Raw genomic sequence first — 25,890 nt, 5'->3', positions numbered from 1 at the left:
TAGAGGCCTTCTTGACCTCTGTCTCTCTTCCTACTTTGTCAGCGGGGAAGGCCGACCAGCTATCCAAACCTAAAGAATGATGAGGTACTTTAGGCTATCAAGGACCTACCCCCTAATAAGACAACAGGGCTGGATGGATTCTCTAACAAATTTTATAAGATACAGTGGGGGAAATAAGTATTTGATCCCTTGCTGATTTTGTAAGTTTGCCCACTGACAAAGACATGAGCAGCCCATAATTGAAGGGTAGGTTATTGGTAACAGTGAGAGATAGCACATCACAAATTAAATCCGGAAAATCACATTGTGGAAAGTATATGAATTTATTTACATTCTGCAGAGGGAAATAAGTATTTGATCCCCCACCAACCAGTAAGAGATCTGGCCCCTACAGACCAGGTAGATGCTCCAAATCAACTCGTTACCTGCATGACAGACAGCTGTCGGCAATGGTCACCTGTATGAAAGACACCTGTCCACAGACTCAGTGAATCAGTCAGACTCTAACCTCTACAAAATGGCCAAGAGCAAGGAGCTGTCTAAGGATGTCAGGGACAAGATCATACACCTGCACAAGGCTGGAATGGGCTACAAAACCATCAGTAAGACGCTGGGCGAGAAGGAGACAACTGTTGGTGCCATAGTAAGAAAATGGAAGAAGTACAAAATGACTGTCAATCGACAAAGATCTGGGGCTCCACGCAAAATCTCACCTCGTGGGGTATCCTTGATCATGAGGAAGGTTAGAAATCAGCCTACAACTACAAGGGGGGAACTTGTCAAAGATCTCAAGGCAGCTGGGACCACTGTCACCACGAAAACCATTGGTAACACATTACGACATAACGGATTGCAATCCTGCAGTTCCCGCAAGGTCCCCCTGCTCCGGAAGGCACATGTGACGGCCCGTCTGAAGTTTGCCAGTGAACACCTGGATGATGCCGAGAGTGATTGGGAGAAGGTGCTGTGGTCAGATGAGACAAAAATTGAGCTCTTTGGCATGAACTCAACTCGCCGTGTTTGGAGGAAGAGAAATGCTGCCTATGACCCAAAGAACACCGTCCCCACTGTCAAGCATGGAGGTGGAAATGTTATGTTTTGGGGGTGTTTCTCTGCTAAGGGCACAGGACTACTTCACCGCATCAATGGGAGAATGGATGGGGCCATGTACCGTACAATTCTGAGTGACAACCTCCTTCCCTCCGCCAGGGCCTTAAAAATGGGTCGTGGCTGGGTCTTCCAGCACGACAATGACCCAAAACATACAGCCAAGGCAACAAAGGAGTGGCTCAGGAAGAAGCACATTAGGGTCATGGAGTGGCCTAGCCAGTCACCAGACCTTAATCCCATTGAAAACTTATGGAGGGAGCTGAAGCTGCGAGTTGCCAAGCGACAGCCCAGAACTCTTAATGATTTAGAGATGATCTGCAAAGAGGAGTGGACCAAAATTCCTCCTGACATGTGTGCAAACCTCATCATCAACTACAGAAGACGTCTGACCGCTGTGCTTGCCAACAAGGGTTTTGCCACCAAGTATTAGGTCTTGTTTGCCAGAGGGATTAAATACTTATTTCCCTCTGCAGAATGCAAATAAATTCATATACTTTCCACAATGTGATTTTCCGGATTTAATTTGTGATGTGCTATCTCTCACTGTTACCAATAACCTACCCTTCAATTATGGGCTGCTCATGTCTTTGTCAGTGGGCAAACTTACAAAATCAGCAAGGGATCAAATACTTATTTCCCCCACTGTATATGGGACATATCTAGCCCCCATACTACTTAGGGTCTTTTGAGCATTTGATGGAGTGCAAGAACTCCCATATACAAGGTGCCTGGCACAGCTATTACAATGTTACTAAAACCGGGGAAGGATCCAGCTCAGTGTGTGTCCTATAGACCGATATCACTTCTGGACACGGACTACAAAATCTTGACAAAAATAATGGCCCATCAGCTGCAGAGAGTACTGCCTCAGCTTATTCATGTTCACCACGCCGGTTTTATATCTGGTAGGCAAATGTTTGATATTTATTTATTTATTGCATTTGTATACCACATTTTCCCACCTATTTGCAGGCTCAATGTGGCTTACAATTTTCCATCATGGCATTCGCCATTCCAGAGTAAAAGATACAATTGGTATTACATAAAGAACATGGATAACATAATAAAATTAAGCAATCAGGTATAGAGAGAAAACATTCAGAGTATCAGGTAAGTGGTGATGCGTTGCAGTTCCAATTATGGATCATTATGGTATGTCTTGTTGAAGAGATAAGTCTTCAGTGATTTACGAAAGTTGATTAGGTCGTAAACTGTTTTCAGGTCAAATGGCAATGCATTCCACAACTGCATGCTCTGTAGGAAAAGCTGGACGCATGTATTAATCTGTATTTTAGTCCTTTACAGCTGGGGAAGTGAAGATTCAGGAACGCGCGTGTTGATCTTTTAGCATTCCTGGGTGGCAAGTCAATAAGGTCTGACATGTAGGCCGGAGCATCTCCGTGAATGATTTTATGAACCAGAGTGCAGACCTTGAACGTAATACGTTCTTTAAGTGGAAGCCACTGTAACTTTTCTCTTAGGGGTTTGGCACTTTCGTATTTTGTATATCCGCTCTCTCTTGCATATCATCCAAGGGATTCATGAATTTCCTGCAATTCCATTGTCTATTGATGCTGAAAAAGCATTTGACAGAGTTTACTGGCCTTTTTTTGTTTTCGGTGCTCCAGAAAATGGGATTTGGAGATCACTTCATGACATGGATTCGGTTGCTATATACAGCCCCATTGGCAAGCCTGCAAATCAATGGCTATTATACTGACCCATTTGAGCTGCACTGAGGTACATGACAGGGTTGTGCAGTGTCCCCTCTCCTATTTGCCATCTCTATAGAGCCTTTGGTGCAGTTAGTGCAAGCTACATCTGGCATTCGGGGGAATCTTAAGAGGGGGACAAGAACATAAAATTATGCTTTTTGCTGCTGATGGTTTGTTGACACTGACTGAATCTGCAGGGGTTTCCCAGTTATTAACCTGTTATGGAGAGGTCTCCGGTTTTAAAGTAAATATGACCAAATCGCAGATTTTGAACCTTAGCATGCGGGTCCCCTGCAGTCCTGCAACTTCAGCAACACTTTCCTTTTCTGTGGGCAAGAAAACATATTAAATATTTGGGAATTTCTGTGACAGCCCAGTTGACAGGGATATATCATGCCAATTTTCCGGCCAAACTCACTCAACTGTTTGCTGAACTAGATCATATGGATGGGAAGGATACAGGCAGTTAAGATGATGTTGCTGCCCAAATTGCTTTACCTATTTTATGGCGCTGCCTCTCCCTACACCACAATGTATTTTTCACCTGCTAAATAGGAGAATCTTTGCTTACATATGGAGGAAGCATCCACCCAGGGTGCGGAGGTCTATGCTATATCAGCCCAAACTTAAGGGGGGTATGGGAATGCCCCATTTTGAGCTTTATTTTAAAGCAGCGTATTATAGCCAACTGGATGCAGGGCAGTATAAAAAAATGGATACCCTGGGAGCAACACTGGCTTTGTGCTGTTCCTATTTGGGCAATCCTGTGGCTCCCGAGGAGGGACCTTCTCCACCTGGCCCAGATATCCCCTTTAGTAGTCAGTTATGTACTCACTCTGCTGCTCCCCGGTATCTCTCCACACTCGTCCTTCCCTACACCCCTTCCCGTGCACTCCGCTCCATGGATAAATCCTTCTTATCTGTTCCCTTCTCCACTACTGCCAACTCCAGACTTCGCGCCTTCTGTCTCGCTGCACCCTACGCCTGGAATAAACTTCCTGAGCCCCTACGTCTTGCCCCATCCTTGGCCACCTTTAAATCTAGACTGAAAGCCCACCTCTTTAACATTGCTTTTGACTCGTAACCACTCGCCTCCACCTACCCTCCTCTCCTCCTTCCTGTACACAATAATTGATTTGATTACTTTATTTTTTGTCTATTAGATTGTAAGCTCTTTGAGCAGGGGCTGTCTTTCTTCTATGTTTGTGCAGCGCTGCGTACGCCTTGTAGCGCTATAGAAATGCTAAATAGTAGTAGTAGTAGTAGAGTTATCCTTTACAAACATGGCATAAGGTGCATGGGAAATTCTTTCCAGACAGGAATTATCATCTCTCCACAGCTATACAATATGCCCCCTCCTTTGTTCCAGGGTTACAGGATCAGGTTTATAACAGGTGGGCCTGCAACAGCTTCCGATCCCTGGGACAGATTTGGGAGGAGGGGGAATATATTCCCTTTACAGACATGAAAGATGAATATGGCCTATTACTAGGGGATGAATTTCACTATAGACAAATTAGGGATTTTATCCAACGTAAAGCCCGTGGAGAACTTAGCCTGCATGAAACCTCGCTAGAACAAGCCCTCCGAGCAGGGGGAGCTAGGGGAAGTATTACCCGTATATATGCAACTCTTTTGCTGTCTAGATCTCCGCTGCACTGTTACCCTAGTAAATGGGAGCATGACCTGAACACATCTTTTACGGAGGAACAATGGGACAGGTCATTTAAATATTTCCTCAAAGTATCTGTTGTCAGCAACCTGATTGAAAATGGTTTTAAGATTTTCTATCGATGGCATTATATACAAGTGAAACTCAAGAAAATGTTCCTGGGAGCACTGGATACGTGTTGGAGAGGATGTGAAGAGAAGGGGACCTTCTTCCACATGTGATGGACTTGTCCAGTTGTAAAGACTCAATGGGCTTTGATAATTGATACTTTGCAAGACATACTGGGGAAGATTTACCCACTACGGGCAGAGCACTGCCTACAGCATCACAAACCAACCGCAATTACTGTCCCCCAACACAAACTTGCTACACTGCTGTTCACAGCTAGTAAACTGGTCATTGCACAAGCGTGGAAACAAGACGCTTTACCTCCTCTGTCTCGAATCCTGCAGAAATTGAATGGTATTTTCCAACTACTGAAGATTACAGCTTTACAACATGGTCGACTGACTAACTTTTATGACATTTGGCAAGTCTATGAACAATGGAAGACGAGAGCTGGTACCTCCTCCTCGTGAGGGATAGCACTCTGGTTTACTTACTCTGGCCTTGAGACATGATAAATATATGCCACTGTACTAGAGGGGAGAGGGAGGGATAGGGGTGGGAGGTTTTTTTTTTTGTTTGTGTGTACTGCTATCGTTTTTGTATGCACTGTTTGTTGATTTGCAGCATTTCAGTAAAAAACGTTTGGTTAAAAAAAAGAAAAAAGAAATAGGATGTCATCACATCTCTGTAACTGCAAATAGATTTTAAAGGTATTCTGGTAGTACTGCCAATTAAATTTCTCTTCTTACACTGCAGGTCACTAAACAATAGATGTCTCTTTCCACCATACCTGCACCAGACTTCAAAGTGAATCCCCCCTCCACTGGTTAGTCCTTGTGTAGAGAATGCACTCAACAGCAGCCTTTGTACCGGGACATCTGTAGGCACCACAAGAGAATGACTTCGCCTATCATTGAACACAGGATCAGGGGTGCACAGTGTAGTTGATGAGCGGACGGGCTTTAAAATAACCCCTAAAAGAAAAAGCAAAATCTAATGCATTAAACAAAAACAATTTTAGAACTACATAGTTCAGGACAGAAACGCTGTACCTTGTATTATGTAGCTTCATAAACACAGGAGTTGATATTCAAAAACATTTATGTGATTGGTGGTGGCACAGACCATATAAGTGTTTCTTCTTTAAAAAGCCAGTGATATACATGGATAATTTTGGCCATTTAAATCACTAAACAGTTATGGTTTGGGTGTTATCCATCTAAGCAATGTTATTCAGCTGCTAAATGGATAATGATCGCTGAAGTTGCTCTGTGCAACGAGCAGGTATTAGTCTGATTTTATGCATTAATTTTCTTAGATAGTAACAATAAAGACACATACATTTAAAACGGAATAGCTATCCATTTAACTTTACCCAATCAGCCCCTGACTGAAAATTGACCTCATAGCCCATAAGATAGCATATGTTTGAAATATGATATCTATTCAAATCTCTCCTTTTATTAAAAAACTAGTAAAAGAGGCCCGTTTCAGAGCAAATAAAACGGGCGCTAGCAATGTTTTCGTCACCAACATCCCCTCCCTCCCTGGTCAACCCCTTCGTTGTTCTGCTATTGCTCCGCCCCCAAAGTCATGACGTTTGACGCGAGGACGGGGCCCAGAGCGATGTCCCACCCCCCTCCGCCTCCCTACCTGCCAACCCGTTCATTGTTCTGCCATTGCTCCGCCCTCGAGGGCGGGGCCCGGAGCGATTTTGGTGGCTTCACCACCACGAACCTTTGAACCTTTTTGAAGGAAGTCAGGGCTTGGCTTCACTGACGTCAGTGTCCTCAGAACGTTGAGGGTGAGTTTTATTATAGTAGATCATTGGCCCTTCATCCCAAGCAATCAGGCTTTAGAGCTCATCATACTACTGAGACTGTCCTAATGGCCCTACTTAGTGAAATTCATTCTCACTTGGACAAACATCACATTGTCTTGGCTATATCACTTGATCTGTCTGCATTGTGTGATTTGGTAATAGAGAGCTGCACGGCTTCCGTCCCCGCGGGAATCCCGCGGAACCCGCGGGATTCCCGCGGGGACGGAGGCAGTTCCTGCGGGGTTCCCGCGGGGATGGAACCAGTTCTGTGGGCTTCCCGTGGAAGTGTAAGCTGCACCTGCCTCTCATCTACCGAGTACCAATTTATTTGAGTGCTGTCTCCTCCTCTTCTTCCTTGATTTAACAGCATAAATGTGGAAAGTCTTCCATTAAGGAGGTGGTAGAGTCACAAATGATGACGGAATTCAAAAAGGCGTGGGATGAACACAGAGGATCTCTAGTTAGAAAATGGAAGTTATATAAAAGCTAACCTTAAATGGCTGCATGTGTGTGGATGTGTCAAGTGACGCTTAGATGGCGACTCTGGCTGTGATGAACTAGAGCTGATACCTGGCAGACTTGTATGTTCTGTGTCTCATACATGGCAATCTGGTGTAGGATGGGCTGGAAAGGGCTTAGACAGCAACTTCAGTGGCTGGAACATGAGGACAGTGCTGGACAGACTTTTACGGTCTGTGTCCCACAAATGAGAACATGAATAGGCTGGAGTGGGCTTCGATGGCAACTCCAGCAGTTGGAACATAAGGATGGGGCCAGATAGACTCCTGTGGTCTTTGTTCTAGAAACACGAAAGAAAGACCATAATCAAGTATATAATATCACACTCGTTGATTTAATGATGAATTGATCATGAGTGTGACTATTGGGCAGAGTGGATGGACCGTTCAGGTCTATTTGCTGTCACTTACTATGTTACTATTAATCCTCTTTGCTCCCAGGCTGGTGCACAGACCTCAGCTCCGACACAGGCACGAGAATCAGATGTCACCTGACCTACTGGCGCGTGCATGTGGCGGCCTCTCAGCACACAATCCCAGTGAATCAGAGACAAATCTTACATGTGCGCACCAGAGTGTTCCAAGTTCCAACTTCCGGTCCGTCCTTGCCTACAGTGCTGTGGCTCAAATCCAGAAAGGGAGCTGACTGGAACTTTCTTTTATGTACTATTAAATTCTTACGGGGATGGGTGGGGATGGGTTAAATTCTTGCGGGGACGGGTGGGGACGGGTTGGGATGGTTTAAATTTTTGTGGGGATGGGTGGGGACGGGTAAGATTCCAGCGGGGATGGGTGGGGACGGGTAAGATTCCAGCAGGGACGGGCGGGGATGGGTAGGATTTCTGTCCCCGTGCAACTCTCTATTTGGTAACCCACTCACTTCGCCTATCACAACTTTCATCTCTTGGACTTTCGGGCTCCGTTCTTGCTTGGTTCTCTTCTTTTCTTTCTAACCTCTCCTTCTACGTTTTGACTGCCTCTTCTACTTCTTCTTATCCCTTATTACGCGAGATTCCCCAAGGTTCCATTCTTTCTCCTTTCCTCTTTAACTTATTCATTAGTCCTCTTGGCACCATATTTTTTTTATGGAACTGGGGACGGAATTTCAATGGGTGGGAGGCCTGGAGGCCATTAAACCATCCGGGAATCTTTTTAATATCGGACCGGGGGAAGGGGTGCCAGGCCAGGTCAGGAGGGTCATCAGATTACCCAGGAATTTTTTTTTATTTAATATTGGGAGCAGGGGTGGGAGGGAGGGGGGCCAGGTCAGGATGGGGGAGGATGTTCAGGGACAATGCATGAAGCAGTCCGGGACAGGGTAACTGGGTTGGAGGGAACAAAAGGGGTGCCGCTAGATACTGCTCCTCTCAACCTTCTACCCTCCCTGGACCTGGTGTAAAGTTTCCTGTGCTAAACACATACACATTCTTTTTCTTTTTTTTAACGTGACTGCGGAATGCGTAATGACCACATTAACATGCACTTAGGATTTCAGCATTCAGCACACGAAAGCATAAACCTGGCATTAACCACATCCAAATGCTGACAGTAGTTTTTTTTTTAATTTTTATGAAGTCTTTATTGAATAATAATGCACAGAACCTGAAACAGAACACATCTTCCACATCGCATTACAAACCATTTGAACATAATACAATTCTTTTAGAGATGTGGCGACCTAATGATACATAGCTGAATAATGGTCTCAAGACCAATACAATGAACAGAGCTGATTGCATTAGAGCACTAAGTACACGGGTCAAGTTCTCCACCACAATACTTCAGTCTTTATGAACATTATAATTTTCCCCAACTCCTTCCCTCCCATAACTTTAAACCCCCCTTCTTCCCCTATCCATCCATGCTGACAGTAGTTTTGAGCATCAGCCCCCAGTTTGCTGACCTTGGGATGAGTTCATGTCTTACACTTGTTCCACTTACTAAACGTTATTTTTCAAAGAGTTTCAATTTGGCAGCATGGGGAGAAAAGGAGCAGGAACTCTTTCACCTCATATAAAGGCTTCCCACACAGTTTCAGGTGTGCCCTCCGTAATGGATCATTTTATATCTGATCTTCCTTTATGTGCTCCTGATTTGTATTTATTTATTTTTAACAGGAAAAGGGATACACACATAAATCACCTTTTCTGTAAAAAAAAAAATTTTTTTGCTTTTTAAAAGGCCTACCATGTTCCAGTAGCTCTGTCTCCTTCAATACACCAGAGCTGGTCTGTTGAAATGGGAAGCAGTATTGTACATAGCAGTCTGCCTCTCCCCACACTGTAGACTGGAGAGGAGTGAGGCCTTTTACATTTTCCACATGGATCTCAAAGATGTGCTCAGCCAATCCATCCATGTTTCTCTCTACCTGCAAACAAAACAAAACTGTATAGTGTAAGGGAATATACATCATTAAATTCTTACTAAACAGATCCCTTCTTGTGGCACAATGGGCTATGCATGAGCTTACAGAAAAGCAGTAAGTCTCAATCCCACCATGCTATCACAACTACTGATCCTCAAAAGCATGCCAATAATACTTACAAAGGTGGCTCGAAAGCAGGGAGTTCCATAGAACTTCAGTATACATAGTGAAAGCGGCATTGTACTGTATATCTCTATTTGTACAATTTACTCCACCCCCTCCCCATAGCACAAACTCACTTTGCTCTGCCTCCCCTCCCTATGGCATACTTTCATAGTAACATAGCAACATAGAAGATGACGGCAGATAAAGCTCTGTATGGTCCATCCAGTCTGCCCAATAATATAAACTCGTTGCATATGGTATGAAGTGATACATCATATGTATACCCGAGTTTGATTTATCCTTGCCTTTTCTGGGGAATAGACTGTAGAAGTCTGCCGGCACTGGCCTTGTTCTAACATTTCTGAAGTTGTTGTCAAAGTCCCTGAATAGTTCCACTCCGGCCCATCCAAATCTATTCAGCCTCGATCAGGCTTTCCTACTTAATCTCCACTAAGCTTATTTGGATCCAATCCTCCTAAACAAAATTCCTTTGTGTTTGTCCCATGCATTTTTAAATTCTGTTATCATTTTCATCTCTACCTCCCCCCGCGAGAGGGCATTCCAGGTATCTACTACCCTCTCAGTGAAAAAATACTTCCTGACATTATTCCTGAGTTGGCCCCCTTTCATCCTCTGATTCTACCACCTTCCCATCTCTGGAAAAGGTTTGTTTGCAGAATAATACCTTTTCCTTGTTCTGCTCTCCCTCCCACCCTCCCCATGGCACACTCAGTTGGCATCAGCTGCTCTCTCCCACAGAGACCTCATAGCAGCAGCAGGAGGTAGTGAACTGCTGCACATCAGGTCATTTCCTCCTGCTCTACTGGTTTAGACCTAACTGGTTTGACCTATGGCTCACATAAACAGTGGGATATAAACCAGTGGAGCAGAAGGAAGTGACCTTGATGTGCAGCAGTTCACTACCTCCTCCTCTTCATGCTGTGTGATCTCTGCAGGGGACAGAGACTGAGGAGAGGCCATGATGCCAGCAGCTTCACAGAATTCTGCACCAGGCACCAGAATTTCCCCAGAAGTAACAACTGTAATGATAATCAATGTTTTAAATAACATAGTAGTAAGTGATGGCAGATAAAGATCTGAATGGTCCATCTAGTCTGCCAAGTAGGGTGGTCAGATTATTATATAACTAGTAAAAAAGGCCCGTTTCTGACACAAATGAAACGGGCGCTAGCAAGGTTTTCCTTGGAATGTGTATGTTTGAGAGAGAGTGTGTGTGAGAGAGAGTTCTGATGATTGCTGTCTGTCTTCCTGGACAGTATTAAAGCAATTATCAAGTGCTAGAAAAAAACTGAGCAATCATACCGCATGGTTAGTTGTAGCAGTTCAAGTGCATAAAACTGTGACTAGTTAGGCAGAAAAAAAAAACACTTCTACAATAAGAAACAAAAAGTATGCTAAACATACATAACATGATCTTCCTAAATCTGCATCTACTGATGAAGATCAAGATATTTATGGAACTGGACTGATTTCTGAATAGTCAGACCTTTGTTTAGGGAGAGTCCATAAAAGTTAGGGGTGTGCATTCACTTTTGTAAGGTTCACTAAAAAATGTGTTAAAGTAATAAAAAAAAAAAACCACTCAACAGCCAGGAAAAATTAGTGAAGTGAATGAAAACTAACCAAACCTTTCTTGCTTGAGTACACTTCTCATAAAAGTAACATTAGAGTAAAGTGGAGCATACCACAGGAAGAGATGTAGGCGGCAGGTCCAGAAAATGTTCAGGTCTCTGGATAAAGGACGGTACAATCCCTTCATCATTCTTCAATCTCTGCAGTGTCATAACTTGATCACTTGAGCCCATGGCCAACAAGACTCTCAGATTGCCATTTCTATGGCCCGTAAATACATCTATTACTGGCATATAACTGTCTACCGCAACCACTGGATACTGAGCTTGAAGCAGGAGGTGAGAAATCTTTGGGTCACTGCATGGGAAACAATTGTGAACAGGCTTATTTTATTCATATATAATTCTTTAAACACAGAGGAAACAATTTTCAAAACTTAAATGGACAAATGAACACTTACCCTTATAAATATGGCATCTGAAAATTGTCCCCCCCCCCCCCCCCCTTATAGTGCAAGTTAAGTGTGGTGCTAAGCTCAAGAGAAAATGTAAGCATGGAGGTGTAAATTTGAAATCCCTGCCAAAGTTTGGTACATGCACCTTGCACCCGCTGGCCCACATTTTCAAAGGGAAGCTTTACAAAGACTTAACTCTGAAATCGAGCTCTCAGAATCATATGTACAAAGTACCTTTGATTTTGCAACCTAACCAGACAGCACACTGTTCCATCAGTTATTATTTATTTATTTGTTACATTTATATCCCACATTTTCCCACCTATTTGTAGGCTCAATGTGGCTTACATAGTACCGGAGTGGCTTTACAGACTCCGGTGTAAACAAATACAAAGTGATGTTGTGGTAAGATAAAGTTCATGTGGCACAGCCACACTAGGGAATCGTACAACGGAAGAGTTGTGTTATGTCCATTACGTTCTTTAGTTTTGTTGTGTTGCAGAGATCAGGCATTTATGATGGATCGGTAGGGTATGCCTTTTTAAACAGGTTAGTTTTTAGTGTTTTCCGGAAGTTTAGGTGGTCGTTCGTAGTTTTCAAGGCTTTTGGTAATGCATTCCACAGTTGTGTGCTTATGTAGGAAAAACTGGATGCGTAAGTTGATTTGTATTTGAGTCCTCTGCAGCTTGAGTAGTGCAGATTTAGGTTAGTTTGTGCTGATTCGGACGTGTTTCTAGTTGGTAGGTCGCTCGAGCTTCACCGTAGATAATTTTGTGAACCAGAGTGCAGATTTTGAAAGCAATGTATTCTTTGATTGGGAGCCAGTGTAGTTTTTCGCGAAGGGGTTTTGCACTTTCAAATCACGTTTTTCTAAAGATAAACCTAGCTGCCGTGTTTTGAGCGGTCTGAAGTTTCTTTAAGGTTTGTTCTTTGCATCTATTGCAGTAGTCTACATGGCTTAGTACCATTGATTGTATCAGGTTGCAAAATGTTCCCCTCGGGAAGAATTGTTTCACGCGTTTGAGTTTCCACATTGAGTGGAACATTTTCTTTGTTGTGGATGTCACTTGGCTCTCTAGTGTTAAGTTGCGGACATTCAAACTTGTCAGTTAATTTCCTTTCCTTTAGTCCCAGGTCTATCCAGACAAGCGAGAGGCACAGGGCTAGAGGGATAGCTAAGACATTCTTGGTTATGGGTTATTGATAAGGGGGTAAAGAATTTTTCACCTCATTCGTTTTTTCTCATTTTTAATGAGTTTCTTACGTCTGGGGTTTTTTTCTCTTATTCCTCCACTCCTGGATCCAAATGTTATTGGAAGGGAAAGATAGGGGGATACACACACATTGTAAGCTAAGTCTTCTTCCCTTTGAAAAAGAGGCTAAAACAAGCATCACCTCATCTGTCTATTTTACCTGACATTTCTGATAGTCCTTAGTTCCTTGGGAAAGATGTCCAGAAAAAGTGTCCACAAGGAACATCCTGTGACTTCATTTTCCAATATAAGTACAACAGAGTCAAAAGCATTTGCCGCTGTAAGATGGCAGAGATTTTAGAATGAATACATTCTAACAGATTTAAGCAAGTAGATCAGTCTCAAGTCTTTGGAATCAAGAATCCTTCATCTCTACAGATATCCATGTTCAAGCAGCAAAGGTTCTGGATCCAAAACCCATTCATGGACCCATAACAACTAAGCAATTTTTTTTTTAGTGTATGCCAATGGACAAGCAATATTTCTATTTATTAATGCTTTCAGCAACATGGATCTGCACAAATACAGGAACCTGGTTAAAATATACAATCATACTTTGTAAGAAATGAGTTTACCTGAACGACATGTATAACTGATGCAAAGGAAGTTTCACTAGTCCCAGTAGCCTGTCCTTCCCTGGGCTCATCACCTTATTCCATACCTCAATAATCATCACATTGTTCTTCATTCTTTCCAGAAGTGTGCGGGTCAGCGAAACAGGTGCCACCTAATACAGAGGAAAATTTATTGCAAAAATTGAGTGATGGGAACAGGGAAGTTGTTTAACAAGAAGAGTAACAGAGTGACTAAAAAATTAAAGTATTAATTAGTAAACAAACTAGCCTGGTTAGCAGGCAAAGCATAAAATAAGACCAATGCTAGTCTAGTCCACAGAGAAGACGCAGAAGAAATGTATGTGAATGAGGAGGAAGCTTTAAGGTGACACAAATCACCAAGATCAGGAACAAAGAAGTGAGGTGTATATTCTTTCCTCTTTTTAGGCCTGTTACTAAGGGCTAGGCCTAAGGCCTGTACTGTCAGTTTGGTTCTCACATGTTAGCCTACTAACTCAGCATCTTGTGTAACAATCATTGCTTTCTCAGGAGCTGAGAACTGACACTTCATAACATTTGTTTGCAGCTGAGTATGTTTTTCATATAGAGCTGATGTAAGTTGCTAGGAGACAGGCTGAGGACACGGTGTGAGCCTAACATGTCCAGATTGTTTCATTTGGGGAGACAGACAGAGAGACAGAACACAAGGATATTGTTCTGACTGTGCACGCAGAACAGATAACTGACTAGCCAATAGGTACTGATTTTGCACGTGAACTCCTATCAGGAGAGACTGATAGAATACAGGAACAATCCATATATGGTATAAGGCAACCTAATGGTGCTAGTTTATGGGAAATCACATGATTTATGAGAAATGGAATTTGCAACAGTATATATATGTGATGTCCGGGAGGTGTTAGCAGAGCAGTCCTTGTCTTTCAGAATGCGCATTTGCTGACTGACAACCTGCTTCAGGGAGAGAACTATTGTTTGTATTTTTTTGGCTCTGTGATAATAAAGGTAATTTACTGGCTGCGCCTAATGGAGTCTAAGTTCTCTTCCTTATCTGAGTTTTCCCTCCCTGGGGGGGGGGGGGGGGGGGGGGGGGGGGGAACGACACTAAGGGATGGAACTACACAGAGGAAACGGGTGAAGGCGGCTGAGATCACAGAACAGATGAGGGAAAGAAGGTTGATGTGGTTTGGATATATGGAAAGAAGAGATTGAAGTTATATTAGCAGCCAAGTACTGGAAATTCAAATGGGAGGAATAGCACAGAAGAAACCATTACAAAAGCACAAAAACAGGCTGTAGAAATTACTTAAAAACAACTTTACTGCTCTTTTTAACAGACCCCGCAGTGCACTCTTCCAAAGGTGTTATATTATATGACCCAGTTTAGCATCTTTACGGGTCTTAAAGTGAACATGGAGAAATGTTCACAATTGCAATTCTATAAAAATAAAGTTAGTCAATGGGAGGGGGATTTTCCCCTCACATTGGCATTTGATCATCTTAAGTATCTAAAGATTTACAAGAATGGTAGCTGCCTTTGAAACTTACCAGGAAATATTTGCAATTTTGGAATATGTGCCCAAGCAGGAGTATGGTTTACGCTCCCAGATTTTAAGAAATTACAATATGGCTTGTTTCATAAGGCAAGCCAGGAACTGGGTATTGGAAACAAATCAGTTTCTGATTTTGATCTGGAGCAACAAACAGTGAAACTCATCTTAGCATATATTTTTGCATTCTGAGGGTAAAAAAACTACCACCTGATGTTCGAAACCACATGCTAATCGGTGCCGTACAGTGGAAGATTTCCCTCCTGGTCTGAAGAGTACAGGATTTAAGCTATGGAAAGGTGATCAGAAATTAGGGACAACTGAAAGGCCAGACTGTTGTTTATGCCTGCCAGATAAGTGGCTTGGAGAAATATGCCGTGACGGCAAGCCCAAAGCCACATCTGGACAGCTTCCTGAAACAGAAGGCGAGATCCGGTGCCCCCCTGCTTGCTGGTGTAAAACATGGCAACCTGATTGTCTGTCTGAATTAAGATTACTCGGTTGGACAGCCGATCTCTGGAAGCCTTTAGAGCGTTCCAGATCGCTCTTAATTCCAGGAGGTTGAGCTGCAGACCTCTTTCCTGAAAGGATCAGGCTCCCTGAGTGTGGAGCCCATCTACATGAGCTCCCCCACCCCAGGAGAGATGCATCAGTCATCAGCACTTTTCGTGGCTGAGGAACTTGGAATGGTCACCCCATGGTCAAATCGGATCGAATCGTCCACCACTTTTTTCAGGATCACGGGACTAGACAGAGGGAATGACCAATTTCGCATAAGGACTTCCTTCAGTACATTATGCAAAGGAGCCGTTGCAGCCTCTCTAGGCGGAGAAGGATAATCCAGGACCTCGAAAATCTCAGCCCTGGGTTCATCCTCAACCTCCATAGGGAAAGGAATAGCCGCAGCCATTTCCTGGACAAAGGAGGTAAAGGATAGACTCTTCGGAGGAGAAAGTCTCCTTTCTGGTGGAGGGGAAGGTTCAGAGGGAATCCAACAGGACTCGTCAGAAGAAAACTACCTGGGATCTTCCTCTTCCTCCCACGAACACTCATCTTCAGTACCGGGACAAGACATCCCTCAGAGAAGTCTGAAACTGAGCCTGCCTTGCTGCTGAAAAGCAACGTCCTCGATGGTGGTGCCAAGAAGTCGACGCCCACCTGGATGCGGTGAAGCTTCCTCCACCGACGCCGAAGGGGAGTCAACCTGGGTGGCAGGCGGCACCGAGGTCGGGGACCTCACCACAGGCGAAGGGCCAGATGCCGCTGCAGCAGACAGTATGGAAGGCACAAGCACCCCCGACACTGAAGCAGACTGGCGCAGCAGTCCTTCCAGAAGCTCTGGAAGCAGGGCCCCGATGCTCGTCGAAAGCCACCGTCAGACAAGGCTATGGGGTCGGTAAAGGAGCCGGTGGCAGAATCTGTCGAGGCTTGGGAGCAAGCACCGGGCTGCCTGAAGACTGTCGAATCGGCACCTCCTGAATAGAGGGGGAGCGATCCTCTCGGCGTGACACTTCTCGGGTGCTGATTCCCTTGACGCCCCGGAGCTCCCGGCACTGTGTGTCGAGGGAGAACGATGATGGTGCTTCTTCGCCTTTGCTTGAAGCTCGTCATCGAGACTCCTCGGTACCGATGAGGAGGACATGGAATCCTCACACCTCCTTGGGGCCGGGTCCGACGAAGGTCGATCCCGGGGAGCCTGCACAACAGGAGGCCTCAAGGCAGGTGGAGACCCACTCGATGCCTCACTGCTCCCAGCACAAACTGGTCTTTCAGCAGCCATTACCTTCGCTCCCGACGTCGATGCTTCCCTCAATGTCGATGCCACCAACCTCGGTATCAATGTCGACGTCGAAGGACCGGACCGAGCCCCAAAAAGCCTGTTAAAAAGGTGAACAAATCTAAAAGACACTACGGGAACTTTTTTTTTTTAACTGACAATTGTAAAATAAAATAAAGAAATAATTGAGGGAACGCGCTCACACGACGGGCGGGAAATCAGTAAGCGCAAGCGTGGTGCGCGCTGCAAGTGCGCCAGAAGGCTCTGGCAAAACTTTTTTTTATATTTTGCTTGCAAAATGCCAATTCCTGGGCCGACATGAACGTCAACCCACATGTGAGAACAAGCAGCCTGCTTGTCCTCGGAGAACATCCTTTTCCTCGGAGCAAGCTCCATTAACCACTACCCTCTGTCTCCTTCCATTTAACCAGTTTTTAACCCAGTTCGTCACTTTAGGTCCCCAAGGGCACTCAGTTTATTTATCAGTCGCCTGTGCGGAACTATGTCAAAGGCTTTGCTGAAATCCAAGTACACACATCTCCCACGTCCCACTGTTTGGTCACCCAGTCAAAGAAGTCAATCAGATTTGTCTGGCATGACCAGCCTCTAGTGAAAACATGCTGCCTTGGGTCCTGCAGTCCAATCGATTTGAAAAACCTCAAAATCCTCCACTTTAGAAGCATTTCCACCAAGGTCAGACTGACAGGTCTGTAATTCCCAACCTCCTCCTTCTGCTCTTGTGAAGAGGGACCACATCCACCCTTCTCCAGTCCTCCAGGACCACTCCAGATTCTAAGGAAGCTTTGAATAGCTCAGACAGCGGAGCCAACAGAACGTCGCCAAGTTCCTTGAGTACCCTCAGATGTATCCCATCAGTATGGGTATTATCAATGTTTATATCTTTTTTATCATTTGTTTTTACTCTAGAATTTTGTATTATCTGTTGCATTGTATTTATATTTTTAAATCCCTGAAGCAGGCAATATTTTGCTGAAACACTAGTAATGCCAGGTTTCTGTTTTTGAATAAACTTTATCTCTGTCATGATTTGTGGCCTACTGTGCTCCTTGTTTTTGTTTGTATATTACAGCACGGATCACTGTGAACAGACTCCACTTCTCAATGTATAGAGAAAGAGTCTGTAGATGCCACAAGTATGGTAGGGCTCATCATCAAGCGATATTTAGACCTGTGGGGCAACAATGCCCATTAAGTCTTTTTTTGTAACCCTCAGTCTGATCTGATTCTTTTCATACTTCAATGTGTCTTTTGACAGGTTTGTCCCTCCACACCAAATTCAACACCAGTTCATAAAATTTATGGAGAGTTATTTTCTCCCCAGATATCTTCAACCCTTTTTGAATAATTTATTTCCAATGTCTGTTGGGTGCGTGAGTTGGAAAGAATGTTTTCCTCTCTCTCCTCCACGACAGGGAATAGGAATCAGAGCAGTGACTACTGTAAGCACCCTGACCTGTACCACAAGAGTCAGAAACACACATAGGAGAAGATTTAAACACAGAACAGAAATAATGTTTTTATTCCAAATCTCGACATTGAAATATAAATGTAGATTCCCCCTAGAAATTGTGTCTACAATTTATATGGGGAAACTTCTAAGGTATAAAGTTTCTTGGGCATTATATACATTTTGAGAGATGTTTTAGTCCAGCTCCTACAGGGTTGCTCAAATGCCCAACATCTATAAAGCTGTGTCACTGAAGGGAACAAGTCAACATTATAGCGAGAGCAGACAGAGAGACTGCAAGGTAGCTCTTCAGGAAGTAAGTAAATAACAGGTAGTCATGGCCTGTTGAGAGGCCTAAGACATCAACCAAGTGTTTTTCTAATCTTTTCCTAGCTACGTACTCAAGATGCATCAGTGATTGTCTGTTTTTGTACTGTTTTATTTGATCTTTGAATTCACTGAAGTTTTTATTTGATATGGAAAAACATTTAGCACGTGAAGAGTTTCTTTAACAGAATGAGAGATATCCCTAAGTTTTACAGCTATTGCTGTCCGCTATGCTAGAATCCATATTCCAGATCTATAGCAAGGGTTTTTTTTTTTCTACTCTGCAGCTTATGAATGTAAACTGTTGCTTTTACAAAAAAAAATGCCCTACAAAAGTAGGATTACCTAATGTTTGGAATCCTTTCATGCCTAATTCTTGCAGTTTAAATGCAACATGGCTGCACTATGTCACTGGTAGTAGTCAAACTGACTGCAAACAGCCTAAGTAATATAGCACAGCAGGGGCAAAAATTCCAGAAGCATCAAGTCACTTAAAAATTAGCAGCTGTTACCAGCCCAGGCAAAAAAGTAGAAGGGACCCCCCAAGGTCACCAAACGGAACAAAAAGAAATGGGAGTAGACCAATGTAGTTCTAACACAGGGATGTTTATTAACAGTCCATCAACTATAAACAGCGAAATAAAAATGAGTAATTTTTCACTTCGCTATTTATAGTTGATGGACTGTTAATAAACACCTCTGTACTGAAACTACATTGGTTTACCTCCCTTTCTTTTGGTTTTTTTTTTGTTCCAGACCAGACCAGACAAACCTGGGAATGCTCCCTGAAGGCATAGAAGAGAAGCTAGAGAAAAAGGGGAGAGGACCTAGATGGGAGAGAAATAAAAAGCAAAATAAAATACTAACAAAGCAACAACAACAAAAAAATCCAAAATGACAAAAAAAGCACAGAAACAAGCAACAATACAGAACACTAAACAAAAACAAAAATTCAAAAGAAACAAGAAATACAGTAGAAAAAAACATAAAAAACAAAGGAAGCCCAAAAGACACAAAATTAACAAAAGGAAAGGTTACAAGGAACAAGTTATGAATGCCCTTGCTGCTACCCATCTTCAAATCCTTACTCAAAGCCCACCTCTTCAATGTTGCTTTCGGCACCTAGCCCTTATACCTTTCAGGAAATCTAGACTGCCCCAGTTTGACGACCCCTACTTGTCTGACTGTACATTTGTCCTTTAGATTGTAAGCTCTTTGAGCAGGGACTGTCCTTCTATGTTAAATTGTACAGCGCTGCGTAACCCTAGTAGCGCTTTAGAAATGTTAAATAGTAGTAGTAAATACATTTTAGCTGATACCCAAGATTTTTTAAATAGTTTTTCATGTCCGACCCCACAGGCAGACAATTATGTAATTATGACAAAACAAAAATGCTTTTAAGTGTGCATGAAAATGTGCAATAGTAGCTCAGACTTACTTGTGAAAAATTAAAGGAAGGTTGTGGGGTGCCCCACACAACAGGAGATCTGGTTGCTTCATGAGTACTGAAAAGTTTGCAGTTTAAGTACAAATTACATGGGGAACACATTTCTTTTTCCCCAGGTACAAAATCCTTCCCATCAGGCACCATCACTATCACGTGCAGTAGCATGCTGCTGTTCTCTTCTGCTGATCCACTAACATGTCTCAATAGGCTAGCTGATTCAGGTAACTGCACAGATTGTGGCTGCTGGACCATACTGGCAAGGGGAACTTCTATGGCTTTTTGATGCGTTTCACTGCTCTTCCTGGGAGAATCATAGCTTATTACCTTCACATGAGAACGTTCTACACGTGTCAGGTCTCTTTCAGTTTCTAAAACTTTTACCCGAGGACTTGATACAGCATATGATGTAGGCGGCTGAGCTATGCAAGACGCCCTCGTACTGACACTTCCAAAATCTTTGCTGTCACGTGAAAGCTCCAAGGACACCTGCATTGCAATACAAAAACAGTCTGATTAGACTATTTAGCAGAAATGCTATTTAGGAAAAGTTAAAAAAAAAAAAAAAAAAAAAAGATTACATTCAATTTTAAGGGGGCTGTCCCAGTTGAAGGTGGTTCATTAATGGAGTCACATTCCAGGGCCACCACGGAACAATTAATGAATTCAGGGCCAGATGCACTAAACTTAACGAGCCAGCAATGTGATTTTTAAACTGGTTCTAGCCAGTTTAGTGCGCAAGTAGTAAACCGGGACATGCACAAACGGGTTCCCCGAGCCATTTTCCTGTCACGGTAGCAGCTAACGAAAACAGAATGCAAATGATCTATAGGTTATTATAATGAGCTAATTAGCAGATGCACAGCCGTTTTCAGACTCCATGCACCGTGGAAAACCTAACAGGAGGTCTGCACCTCTCACTGGGGCTGGTGAGCGGGACTCATGCAGAGAAGGACGCCCATCACAAAAGCTGAAGGAAAAACAACCAAGTGCTCGTCAGGGAAAAAAAAAGGACGCCCCTGAAGAGCACCTGGATGTTTTCCTTCAGCTTTTGTGATGGGCGTCCTTCTTGGACATGTTTTTCTTACGTGCCTGAAATGACCACAGCCATGGAGGTTCTCTCAACATTCTCCTCGTCCCTCCAAGGTTGTTTTCAGCTTGCACCCCCCCCCCCCCCCCAAGGATCAGGACACGTGAGGACGTCCAAATCAAAACTATTTGGACGTCCCTCCCTCCAGGTCTCTCTCAGCCAATCACAGCGCATTTAGCTGATACCGGTGATAGCGGACACAGCACATAAATTTATATATACAGAAAAAACAGGATAACATCTAAAAAAAAAAGGATACAAAACACACAGACAGTGCAATCACTGTCACACACTCTCTCACACACACACACACATTCTCTCTCTCACACACACACACACACACACATTCTCTCTCTCACACACACACACACACACACATTCTCTCTCACACACACACACACATTCTCTCTCACACACACATACATTCTCTCTCACACACACACACTCTCTCTCTCTGTCTCTCAGACAAACACACACTCTCTCTCTCACAGACACACTCTCTCTCTCACAGACACACTCTCTCTTACTGTGTCACACTCACTGTCTTTCTGTGTCACACACACTCACTGTCTCTCTCACATACACACACACACACACACTGTCTCTCTCACACACACACACACTCGCACACAGGCGAATTGCAGGATATGGATGGCATGGGAGGTAAGGGGAGGGGAGAACAATTACTTATTTAAGTTTGGACTCCATTCATGACTCCAATGATGAAGAACATCAGTTATATCCTGTAGAATTCCTTCATGAACAAACTCCAACTGGCATGCCTTGCCATAAACTGCATTTAAAAATTGGAGCCATAATTATCCTACTCAGGAATTTAAATACCAAGTGAGGTTTATGTAATGGAACTCGCTTAATTTTTTTTGTTACATTTGTACCCCGTGCTTTCCCACTTATAGCAGGTTCAATGCGGCTTACATATTATATGCAGGTACTTATTTGTACCTGGGGTTTAACAGTGAAAGACTTGAAAATTAACCTCATTATTAGTCAAGTAATCACTGGGTCAACTGCAGGGAGTACTGTTTTTATCCCACGTACTAAACTAACACCATCTAACACTGACCTCCCATTTACATTACGTCGAAAACAATTTCCTGTGAAATTGGCTTTTGCAATGACAATTAACAAGTCACAAGGACAAATATTTGAAAAAGTTGGCATTTTCCTCCCAGAACCAGTGTTTACACATGGGCAACTGTATGTAGCATTTTCAAGAGTTCGAAACTCTTCTGATGCAATTGTAAAAGTCATAGATGGTCCTGAACGAGGAAAGCTTTTCCCTCAATGTAACAAAGTTTTCACTAAAAATATTGTTTATAAAGAAATCTTGCAAATGTAAACAAGCATTATATTTCTAATAAAAAAAATTTAAATTTCTGTGTACTCTTTAGCTTTTTGGAAACATACTATAAATAAAAATTAAAACAAAACATAAAGATTAAAAAAAAGAAAAAGAAAACAATCCACATGTCATACCCCTGGACCATATTACTCATTATACACCCTTCCCAATTATTCTTTATCATCACAGTACGTTCTTCCTAACAGTTCCCTTAAAAACATAATCACCATTAGATGATAACCTTGCTAGCGCCCATTTCATTGGTTTGAGAAACGGGCCTTTTTTACTAGTAATTTAATAAAAATTATTTAAACATAAAGCATGGCTACTTGGTTGTCTGTCTGAACTAATACTCAGTGATCTCGATCAAGGTGGATGAATAATCAAAGGGCATAAAATTTTGCTCAAAGCTCAAGATGATTGATATGGAGGAGTCCTTCAGTCTGTGACCAGGTTCTCTGAGTAAAACGGGAGTCTACATGGGCTCCTCACCAAGTGTTGGAAGCATTTGTTACAATAAGTGATATTCCAGTAGCACAAACAGGACACCAGGTGCATTTGGATATCCACCACTGCAGCACTGGAACTGAAAAGTAAAGCATGGTAGACAGAGTTTAGGTATGTTGAGCCCAATGGAATATGAGATCCCATTAAGGCTTTCTCATTTTCAGGAGGGCAAACAGGACCACATATAGGCCTGGGCTCTGAAGAAGGCAATTTGTTTCGTCCCTGAGGGTTAGAGCTAGGTTTTCCAAGCAAGTTGCTAGAAGTTGGTCTTTGAGACACAACAAGATTAGGTGACATCACTCATGTAGATGTTCTGCACTACTACAAGTTTTGGAACCGACGAATAGTCAAAACAGAGGACCTTATACTGAAAGTGGTCAATATGAACAAGTAATCGGAGGTATTTTACATAAGTACATAAGTAGTGCCATACTGGGAAAGACCAAAGGTCCATCTAGCCCAGCATCCTGTCACCGACAGTGGCCAATCCAGGTCAAGGGCACCTGGCACGCTCCCCAAACGTAAAAACATTCCAGACAAGTTATACCTAAAAATGCGGAATTTTTCCAAGTCCATTTAATAGCGGTCTATGGACTTGTCCTTTAGGAATCTATCTAACCCCTTTTTAAACTCCGTCAAGCTAACCGCCCGTACCACGTTCTCCGGAAACGAATTCCAGAGTCTAATTACACGTTGGGTGAAGAAAAATTTTCTCCGATTCGTTTTAAATTTACCACACTGTAGCTTCAACTCATGCCCTCTAGTCCTAGTATTTTTGGATAGCGTGAACAGTCGCTTCACATCCACCCGATCCATTCCACTCATTATTTTATACACTTCTATCATATCTCCCCTCAGCCGTCTCTTCTCCAAGCTGAAAAGCCCTAGCCTTCTCAGCCTCTCTTCATAGGAAAGTCGTCCCATCCCCACTATCATTTTCGTCGCCCTTCGCTGTACCTTTTCCAATTCTACTATATCTTTTTTGAGATACGGAGACCAGTACTGAACACAATACTCCAGGTGCGGTCGCAACATGGATCAATTTGAATATATGTAAGCATCTTGAGATCCAGTGTGCAGTGCCAGCCTCTCTTCTTTAATGGAGGAAAACGTGTTCTTTCTGAATTTTTCCTTGCAAAGAAAAAGGTTGAGATCTCTGAGGTCTAGAATAGAGCTTAAAACTCCTGTCTTCTTGGGAATCAGAATTTACCTGGAGTAGAAGCCTTGGGAACCCGCTCTATTGTGATGGACAGTAGGAGGAAATTGGCTTCTTCCTTAAGCAAACAAGTTTTGAGATAAAGTGGATGAGACTATGGTAAAGCAGTAAAAAAAAAACAATATCCCTTCATCATTATAAGAACGCAGGAATCTGTGGTGATCTGCTTCCATTTCTGGAAAAGAAGTATACCCAATCCCTCCCCTCTCCAAAACAGCAGTGTGTGTATTTGAAGAGGCACCGGCTGTGACTGCAGATGACAGCCAAAAGTTATGGTTATTTTGGTTGAGTATGTATGATCTGCTTTGCTTGCCCTCTCTCTCACTAGTGGGTCTTGACTAAAGTAGACAGCTGAATTTGTTGAGACAACCTCAGGAAGAGGACAAAGATTCTCTGATCAAAGTAGTAACTCCTTCTGTGTTGTTATGCACTCATTCATCTAGAGAACAGGTGACGGTGTAGCAGAGAGGTGCTGTAAAGCAGAGACATGGTCTTTAATGGTATCCAGAGTAAGGACCGTACCAAGGTATGTGCAGCTGGTGAGGCCGCACAGGGAGCAAGGGCACCAAACCTGCGCCCTGTACATGGGCATAGTTGAGAGAGGGCTTTGACCTCAAATACTGCAGCACAGAGAACCCCCCACAAACACACACATAGGGCAGCACCTATCCTTCTCCCTTTCCTCTTTGCCTCCCAAATCTCCCTCCCTTCAAACTTTCCTGTCGCAGCTAGAGTCATGCCCAAAAAGCAAAGCAATGCGTTGCAAAGCATCTCACTCAAGGACACTGCAACACATTGCTAGGTCACATCCCCTTTGATGCTCACTTTAATAATAATATAATAATAAGCTTTTCAATTGTTAACATTGTGCTAGATTTTCAGCCAGCACAGTGAATATCCTACTATGTACTGACACTTAAATTAGCAATCCTAAACTAAACATATATTTATCTAGAGAGCGACTAAATATCACTGTTATCCAGATACATTTTTGGCCTGCTCTTGTCCCATCCCTATCTCCTTTTTATATAGATAACATCAGGCTGCTGAGCTATTTAAATCGCCAAATACTATATGCATATATTTAAAATATATACAGATAGAGCAATTATGCATTTACTGGCTGCCTGCAAATAAATAATTGCCTTCTAAATATCGGCCCATTTGAATCCAGATAAATATGTTTATTTATTTATTTAGATTTTGCTCACACCTTTTTCAGGAGTAGCTCAAGGTGAGTTACATTCAGGTACTCTGGATATTTCTCTGTCCCGGGAGGGCTCACAATCTAAGTTTGTACCTGAGGCAATGGAGGGTTAAGTGAGTTGCCCAAGATCACAAGGAGCAGCAGTGTGATTTGAACCGGCCACCTCTGGATTGCAAGACCGGTGCTCTAACCACTAGGCCACTCCATGATTAGTCTGTGCCTTTTTGGGAAGAGCGTGTCAACCTCCTTGAGGCTGCAGCAGGTTGTAGCATTCCCAGAAATTATTAGGAAATAGCTTATAGTAACATAATAACATAGTAGATGACAGAAAAAGACCTGCACGGTCCATCCAGTCTGCCCAACAATATAACTCATATGTGCTACTTCTTGTGTATACCTTACCTTGATTTGTATCTGTCTTTTTCAGGCCACAGACCGTAGAAGTCTGCCCAGCACTAGCCCCGCCTCCCAACCACCAGCCCCGCCTCCTACCACCGGCTCTGCCATCCAATCTCGGCTAAGCTCCTGAGGATCCATTCCTTCTGAACAGGATTTCTTTATGTTTATCCCACGCATGTTATAGGCATGATACTT

The 25,890-nt window shown here is 43.1% G+C and overlaps 1 protein-coding gene across 1 annotated transcript in view; it reads right to left on the bottom strand.

Annotated features, from left to right (window-relative positions):
- C2CD3 (C2 domain containing 3 centriole elongation regulator) overlaps positions 1-25,890 on the bottom strand; it is a 374,295-nt gene that overhangs the window by 246,835 nt on the left and 101,570 nt on the right. Inside the window, exons 14-18 of the mRNA XM_030200012.1 lie at positions 19,908-20,402; positions 13,351-13,502; positions 11,182-11,425; positions 9,133-9,313; positions 5,396-5,579 (exon numbers count right to left, since the gene is read on the bottom strand). Of these exons, the coding sequence (XP_030055872.1) occupies positions 5,396-5,579; positions 9,133-9,313; positions 11,182-11,425; positions 13,351-13,502; positions 19,908-20,402 (1,256 nt within the window). The remainder of the gene's footprint in view (positions 1-5,395; positions 5,580-9,132; positions 9,314-11,181; positions 11,426-13,350; positions 13,503-19,907; positions 20,403-25,890) is intronic.

This window comes from Microcaecilia unicolor, chromosome 4 (genome assembly GCF_901765095.1).
Source record: "Microcaecilia unicolor chromosome 4, aMicUni1.1, whole genome shotgun sequence".
Taxonomy (NCBI): domain Eukaryota; kingdom Metazoa; phylum Chordata; class Amphibia; order Gymnophiona; family Siphonopidae; genus Microcaecilia; species Microcaecilia unicolor.
This window is presented reverse-complemented; position numbering and strand designations above follow the sequence as displayed.